At 29.4% G+C, this 9,398-nt stretch overlaps 1 protein-coding gene across 1 annotated transcript; it reads left to right on the top strand.

Annotated features, from left to right (window-relative positions):
• Nucleotides 1-682: 682 nt before the first annotated feature.
• LOC132747979 (uncharacterized) lies at nt 683-7,440 on the top strand (the record flags this gene model as incomplete). The annotated part of the gene is made up of 3 exons (XM_060737515.1): nt 683-810; nt 6,764-6,901; nt 7,130-7,440. Coding segments are annotated over exons 1-3 (485 nt in total), but the record flags the coding sequence as incomplete, so codon positions are not given.
• Between the last annotated feature and the right edge of the window lie 1,958 nt (nt 7,441-9,398).

Below are 9,398 nucleotides of genomic sequence, written 5' to 3'. Positions count from 1 at the left end.
TGTTGATCGATGGTCGGTTTCCTGACCACTTGAACCATTTTGGGTCATCTTAGCCGAAACATTATTATTATTTGGCTATGTTTGTGCTAAATACATTGCTACAACGTTGTATTATTTTAAACGCAATTGCATAATAGGTTCTTAATAACTGATGGTTATCATTAAAAATGTTGATGGTGTAATAATAATATTAATAATAATAATAATAATAATAATAATAATAATAATAATAATGAAAATGATAATAATAATAATGATAATGAAAATAATAATGGTAGTAATTAAAATAATGATAATAATAATGATGATGATGTTGATAAAAAAAAAAAAAAAAATGATAATAATGATAATTATGATGATGACGATGATGATAATAATTGAAACATGTATAATGTTTTATAATATTGAATAAAGAACGTATGTATGCCAAAATATATGTAAGCCTATTTTACTGTTTTAATGTATCATGCTATTCAATATTTCACGTTTTAAGCATATGCATTCATGTATTGAATAAATTGAATAAGATATAAACAAGTGTCATAAAAGACGAATAAAATGAATTAAAATATTAAATAATCTTAATGTAACAGATAGTTAAACGTCGACAATTTGCAGTAAGTCTTATCATCAATGTCACGTTGAACGTCTTTATTTAGATGTTTCCATGATAAGTGTAAAGATAAGATCCGGACACAAGTTTCAGATATCGTAAGCTGCAGGCAGTTATCCATTGTTTGGACAAATGATAGCTACTGTTAAGAGAGCGGAATTATGCAGCCTCTTCTTATTTTGTTTACCTGCCTAAGCGTATGTTAACACTTTTTTTCTACATTTATACAACATAATAACTTTCAGTGTCTAGTTAAATCAAATTAAAAAATTTCAAAGTGTGTTTTTTTTTCTTTCAAAATCATGTTTAGTTATTGCTTATTTATAAGTTTTTCCAATTGACACAGATAGCATTATTCACACCTGTTCTGATATTTTTTCAGAATGATAATTAATCTCGATTTCATGTTATAAAATTTCTTTTGTTTTTAAATGAACTATTTCAACAGCAGATAAGTTGACTTTTCATTTGCTAATAGATATATTTCCACATTTTCTTTAAAAGAAATGATCTCAGTGTCAGGTCCGTGATCGCAAATTCTTAAACAAGTATCTTTTCCATGTCTTTTTTATGGCATTCTTCTTCACAAAGCTATAAAGTCATCTTTTCTATATTTGTTAAAAGCTATTTTATATAATTTTCTACCGTTTACCTTGAACTAACTCGGAATTGTCTATAAACTTCTACTATATTTCTATGTAGGGCGATGCATTTTTTGCCCTACGCAGATTGCGCATGCGCGAGAAAATTCTAATTCCGGTCGATTTTTCATAGCAACGGACCGCGTCGTAAAAAGCTCTATATAAACATATATTTCATTGATAATAGATTTTTTTACTAGATTTACATAAAACATAATTTACAAATAAAGTGACATGTTTAATTTCTCAAGATAAATTAAATGTCACCTACCCGGTGATCATATATCGCGTCTAGTTTTTGATGAAACTTAATTAGAATGGCTCTTGTATGGCTCTAGTTTTCTGTGCTATTTTCTGTCATTTAGAAAATTCCGGCGTATTTGTGACAAACCTGAAAATAAGATTGCCAATGTCATTTATGATTGTTTTTCAAGCTTTAATAGAACAATAACAGAATGCATTCTGTCAATACTTTTCATTATGCCGTATAAAATACATGTATTTCAAAGAACCAGTGAAGGATATTTTTTTTATAAATATTTCGGAAAGAACGAAAACCATGAGGCATTGACTTTTATAATTTTAGATTCGCAACAGACGATAATAAGATAATTTTGATATTAAAAATCTATTCTTAAAAGACCTTTTCCCAGTTACTTATTTTATAGATAAATATATGTGTATATACAAATACAAATGTTGCTGCAATGCAGCAATTGAGAAGCTCCGCGCAAAAAAGTCATGATATATTCAGATTAAGTACTCTTGAACATTTTTCGGAATGTTTTGTAAATCTTTTTTTTGCATCATTATACTTATCGTATACATGTACTGTCCATAAGAGAGGGCCAGATATTAAATTAAAAAAATATATGCTTTTACTGATGCCTTCCTGGTAAGGAATAATTCCATTGAATACAAACAAGACTTATGTAATGTGATTTGACTGTAGTGCAACAGTGCCAAGTTTCATCAGTATTGAAGCATTTTTCATATTTTCATAGCAGTTTGAACTTGTAACGGGAGGCTTTTCAATGAAAATTACCCAAATAACTGTTTAAACAGAAATCTATTTAAACACGTTTTCGCTGAAAATGTCTTTCATTTAGAACTCTATGCTTGTATAGATTAAGTCCAAGTGAAAGCATGATAATTAAATCAATTAAAATAAAATTATGCATCATAATTATATACTAGCAAGAGTCATAAAGCAAATTAAACACTTAAACCACAACAACTCAACTCGAAGAACTCCAACAAAAAATCAGCTTATATAACAAAAGTTTGCGTTATGAGCAAAAGTGGACTGGCTCGCGACCCACTTGCGGAAAGCAGTCTGAACGACTCCTTTTGCGACCTGAATACTGCGCCTTAACAATGTTCAAAATGGTGCACAAGTGGTTCATGTATACAATGCAGTACAAAAATACATAAATATACAAGTTAACATTTGTTCAACTTACAAAGTCGCAGTAATAATAATAATAATAATAATAATAATGTACACAATGCAAACGTGAATTGTTGAAAAAACTGTGGGTCCGAAGCATATAAATGCTTTGTTTTTAAGTATTCTAGCCCGACTTTATAACCCAATCAACGGTGAACTTGTTTTCTTTTATTTAAAATTGAAATCTGACCTTTTGATTGACTTCTTCTGTAGTCATTCGTCGCTAAAGAAGTCATTCAAAAAAGGTCAGATTTCAATTTTGAATCAAAAACAGTGCAAAATAGTGCAGCATAAACTTGCAAAAAGTAAATATATATTTGTATTATTTATGCTATACAAGATTGAGATAGACACTTACATTTGATTAACTATTCTTTAAACTTATTAACAGCAGAAAAAATAAACTGAGAAAATCCCTTTTATATAAGCTCAACATTTCAACTCTATATAGACAAAGCAGTGAGGAATTTCATTCATAAAATCTGATATTTTTTGGAGATGATGAAAGGCTAAAAATAGTTCACTCGGAAAGCTGATTCTACGCGACCTCATATCTAATAATAACTGAGCTGTACCAATGACCGGGACTGTTAATAGTAAAGAAATGTTGACCAGATACACCATCCTAAAACAGTACTTCTTTTTAAATTTAAAAGTATTGTAGCTATTATAAATGTTTATTTTTTTCGAATTCGCTGTATAAATAGATTTTCGGACATTCACAATGTTATTTATAGCTTTCGAATTATGTACAGCAATACTGCTTTCCGGTTCTCATTCTCTAATATGACATGCTGCGAATCACTGAAAGGGAAACCAATATATGACTTTACATAAAAGAAATCGAAAGGAGTTCGTGAATCCGAATTCATTTTTAGCATTAATTGTTAAAAACCGGGCCCATGGACAAAAACAAAAGTAAAAACATAGTAAACACAAAAAGCTCCGCGTGGGCGCGGAGCAATAAGCGCCACTCGGCCGTAAAATATTAATTATCACGGTGCATATGTTGTTTATACAAGCGGTACTTGGCTGTGATATCATAAATCACCAGGGTGCATTTTTTTAGAGTTATAACATTACATAAGATTACGTCACTTTTGTTAGTTGTCAAAATATTTATAGTCCGAATTTTGACAGACAGACAGACAGACAGACAGACAGATACCTTTATTGATCATCAGGTTACATGTGTCACATATAACAACATGATGTGAAAATACAAACATACATATTTTACAAAACAGGTGGAAAACAGGGTATTTGATAAACATGTGGATTGAGTCAACATTATTATAAGTTAAATAATCTCATAATTATATAGTTATTACAATTGTTTTCTAACATAAGGGGGAGACTATCAGAAAGATGCTAGACTATTCGACAGGGTGCAAAATATAGAAATTTCAGGTTCTAAATTTAGAAACAGTGTTTACTACATTTGTAGTAAATTAACGGTATGACTGTTTTTATGAATGGGATAAATCCCACGGGAAGCATGATTATTAGCGGGAACATATTTATTACTAAACTTCCATTGGCTACAAGTCCTGTCGTGTGAACAAGGGCAGTGTTACAAATCTTCATGTATTTATATCTATTTAATCGGAATATCTTTCACTGGTGAGTTTTTGTTTTATTTTATTTTTATCAATTACAAACTACTGAGTATTTGTTACTTTTAATATGTATGATATTAACCTACAAAGACCTTTTAGTGCGACTTCATTATTTGAGTTCAGTAATTGACTATATTTGATGATATTTGGTCTGGAATAGAAATATGAATCTATATTATTTTCCCTCGATTGTTTAAAACGTTTGCATACGAGGAGAGTATGGAATTTGTCACCTAAATCAGAAAAACAATTTAGACATTGCCTATCATTATAATTGACATAGCTATTCCTCCAACGGCCAGTTTCGATGGGAAGTTTATGATTTGCTGTTCTAAATTTCAATAGTTTCAGACCTTGGTTCATTGGTAAAATATTTAGATATTTTTCAAATGTTAGTTCCGTTTTGTTATGGATCATCCTAGATAATCAATAATTGATAGTTTGCGTAAGTGCCCTTTTTCATAATTATATAAAACAACTGGCCTAGCTTAAACACATCTTAATCGCCTTGAATTTCGTTTCGGTTAAGGCTAATTACATAATGTGTTTTTGGCAATCATTTATATATTATAAAATCTATTTTTCCCAAAATTATTCATCGTCTTTCCTCAAAGATGAAATTATTGTAACTTTAAATTACTTAAATGATTTGTATTTTCCTCTGTCTTCGCCTAAGCGTTTTGTTACACTTAACAAGCTCATTTCTGATGCTCTTGATATATACATATGAACCTGATATCTATGCAACTAAGTAGCTTATTCCCCTTTTTTATTATGATATTTTCACTCAATTGCCATTTGTTGATAGATTTAACAGATTAATTGCATTAGTTATCTTTTAGTGTGAGTAAATATTATAAATATGCATTTTCTTTACTAATTAAAATTATACATAAAAATCTTGTATTTATATTTACTGTATATATGATCCTTTGTACACTGTAATATATATTATGTAACTGCTCTTCAGTTATGGAGGAAATAAAGATAATAATTTTTTATGGTTTTATATCATAAGTAAAATGCTCAAAAGAAGATTTATCAATATTGTAAGTTCCAAAAAGCATTATTTGTAAAGACATTACCGAATTTACATTTCCACGTTAATAAAGTGAGGTAATTTAAAATTCATTTAGTAAACTATAAATTTTAAGTCTGTTTTTAATAAGAAATGAATGAATGTATTTTTATAATTTCATAAAGTGTGAACAGAAATTTGTAGTATGAATTTTACATATTCTTCAATGTTTGAAAATTGAGAAGCATATACATACATAAAAAATCATTTAAGTGTAGTAAACAAAATAATTTACAACATGCAATTAACACAGTTGTTTCTCTAAATTAAAATAAAAAATATACTGGAATAAATTGGAAATAAGACAAGATTTTGAGGGCAAAACGGATGTATGCCTTTTTTTAAAACGTTTTCACGATATCTATTTTGCATGTGTCTAGTTTGTAAAAAGATAAAAGTAATAAAATCAGGGTACATTTTGAGTTCAACCTAGTTGTTTCAAAAGTTAAGTATTAACGATATTTGTACTCTAAAACTATATACGAACAGCATTGTTCATATATTTTAACTGTATAACTGTTTTATGTTTGATATAATTCAGAGAAAATGTTTACCTCAAGAATCATGTTTTATGTGTTATTCCATTTATAATTTCTACGATGACAACAATAAAAGTACATGTATACGTCAACATTTTGAAGTCAAAAGTTTGTATTTTGTAATGTATCATAATGACGAGATTTTGAAATGCGATGGTCAGTGGCGTGTTTTATAAATGAAGTTTTTTTTTAATTTTATCTTATATTATCTTTTTTTCAATTCATTTCATTTATTGATAAAAAACATTTATTTTATCACTATTCCATTAGAAAACAGCAAACGAAATCCGCTCTCAAAACTCACTCGAAAAACAGCTTTGCTTAACGTTAGATATAAGTATATACACATGTTGTTCATCTGGCTCAATATTCCACCGAGGTAGAATTTCAGTTTTCAAAGAAAACTGATAAATATTTTAGATGACGCAGTATTCGATTTGTAATTCGAATTCTTTTAATTTTCAAGGTTAAGCTTACACAAATTTTAATTTAGCTAGAAATTTACCTGAGAAATAAATTCGATGTAAGTGTTAGAAATATACTAATTACTATTCGACATCGACAAAACTATCCTGTGACTGGCTTGAATTTACTTTCTCCGCTGTTGATCGTTATATTCGTATTTTATTCGTATGTACCATAAAATGTTACCGTGAGTGTTAATTTAAACCATGATAAAATCGTTCGTATGAGTAGTTCGATTCGAATAAAAATAGGACGATTAGATGTCAGATGACTTTAAAAATGATAATTTGTGATTTCTTAAACGTTCTTTTAATGTTTTATATTTTATTATACATTGTAGTTAATGGATTTTTTTCAGGATATGAAAACCATGATGTTAGTATTTGCTAACACCATCTTACTAAGCATGCTTTATCAACATGTTGAGTGTTATGGGCAGTTCTATGGCGGGTCCATGAGCTATGTTATGGAAAAACAACCTGACGGAAACCAACTGGTAACTAGTTATTGCCATTTTATTTTATTCTTGCTAGATATTAAAGATTTAACAACAACAATTTTGGTTTGGAAATATATGGTTCCGAAACCTGAATACGTATACACTGTGTGTAGTTATTTATACTTTATATCTTTCAAACGGTTAATTTGAAAATGTAAGAACCGTCAGAAAAGCTAAATAAAACATGAATTTTTTGATGATACAGGAACTTTTTATAATTACCAGGTAACCATTGAGCTTATAACTGGTTGGGTTCTTGGGAAAGGCCCCTGTGGCTCAGGTTGTACTAAATCTGATATTGGAAGATCTACTCGTTTAACAAGACCAAAAATGGTTTCAAACAATCCAGACTACCTTGGTAAATTTTCAAAGGAACAAAAATCAAACGCTTCAACTGAACTAATTTCTATGGATACAAGAGTAAATTCCACATACAATGAATCTGTAATCGCTGTCAGTGAAAAGGGAAAATGGGAACAAGAAATAATGCACTTCAGCGTTATTATGGAGAAAGATATACAAAGAATGGATATCATGTAAGTATAATAATATTGATATAAATTATCTGATGTCATAGCATGAAATTGGTTAACAATAAATATTTGTTCGTGCATATCTACATGTGAGGGAATATCCAAAATAAAGTAGACTTTAACAGACTCAATCAAAGAGAGCCTGCAACATTTTCAATATTGCCGTGTTGGCAATTCTTTGGGTACACTTATTTTCTCTAAAAAAATTCCTGTTGCTTAGACACAGGTGGATTATATTTAGTAAACTTTATATTGAAGTGTCCAGAACATTAACGTAATAATATAAAATAGAAAAGTACTTTATTGAGTAAAAATTGCAAGCGCGCTATGCGATTTATAACCATTTTTACACCACAGGGGTAGATTTTGCGACTCAGGAAAATATACGGCAGAACTTACGCAAAGCGAAGCAACATCACTGTTCGATATGCTTATTTTACTATGTCAATGTTTGACGTATTCTCAATGTAGAGATTTTAAAACAACATTAATTTCGGTTGTAACCAGTGTAAAAGGCTTAGAAATGTCGATGTCAGAATAGCGGTAAATCATTTAGTTCTGCCATTTTCTTGCAAATGTATCAAAATAAACGCCGGAGATGATTGTGTCAACCTAATAGGAATACACAGTAATATAAATCTTTTTTTAATATAAATAGTATATATATATATATATATATATATATATATATATATATATATATATATATATATACATATATTGGATGCAACGAACTCTTCATTAATAAAGCAGACCTATATGTTTTTAAAAGCTGACCCTGATAGCGGTCGTGAGTATCGTGGCCACAACTGGGCTGCTCAAGTGAAAAGTATTTTAGATGTACATTGAGTAAGCTATGTCTGGAATCAACAAACGGATGTGAATAATATACCGTCCCAGTTGATAAAACAACGCATATTAGATACATATTATCAATACTGGTACTCAGACATAAATAATTCGCCACGCTTTCAATTTTACTGTATATTTAAACATAATTTCAAACAGAACATTATTTAGATTGCATTAAAAAGAACAAGTATAGGGTTTCAATACATCGTCGCACAGTTTATTCATAGAAACCGGACGTTTCGAGAATATCACGCGAGAAGAACGGCTTTGTAAATCATGTTATATGAGAAAAGTTGAGACTGAATTACACTATATTTTAGTATGTCCTAAATATCGCGAATTAAGAACAAACTATTTTCGGCAGTACTTTTGTCATTGGCCATCTATACATAAATTTGATCAATTAATGAATGCCACATCTAAAAAATATATTTGTAATTTAACGAAATATATATATTTTGCCAATAGAATAAGAATTTCATAATTTGTTCATATATCTCTATAATACTGTATACTCTTATTTTGAAAACAAAAGCTGACATGTTAGAATAAATGCACTGAACTTCGCTAAAATGTGCAAAATGCTATGTACATGTATTCGTAAAGTCAATTTAATAAACTTGTTTTTTCTTTTCTGAAAACACGTTTTCATGTACTTGGCACAATTATATCTTTCTTGCTCTAAACTTTGTAAAAGAGTTTTATGCAATAAATTTATGTTATGTTATATTTTAGAGCAGTCATGTTAATTATATTTTCGATCCTTGAAGATTCAGAACGGCAATATTGTTTGTGTTTACATATTATGTGATATTTTCACTTTCGTTCATTTGGTCTTTTACAGCTTGGGCGGTTTCAGTATTTTACATGAAATCTGTATAATAAATAACCCTTAGGATATGTTAACTGCTTTTTTAATTTGTTTTTTTTTGACGTCTTGTCTGTGATATGCAGACATCATAACCTCTGATTCCCTTTCAAAATTTCATCTTTAATAGTTTCGCCAATTGGGCACATCTTTCTACTTGGAGACCATATACCGCTTTTCTTTGAATGGCACGAACGTTCCACATTCAAGGGTGTGTGATAACCGACATATGAACACATCT

The sequence above is a fragment of the Ruditapes philippinarum genome, unplaced genomic scaffold, assembly GCF_026571515.1.
Source record: "Ruditapes philippinarum isolate M1 unplaced genomic scaffold, ASM2657151v2 ctg15214_1_1_1_1, whole genome shotgun sequence".
NCBI lineage: Eukaryota > Metazoa > Mollusca > Bivalvia > Venerida > Veneridae > Ruditapes > Ruditapes philippinarum.
Note: the sequence above shows the minus strand (reverse complement) of the source record. Positions and strands in the feature narration are given on the sequence as shown.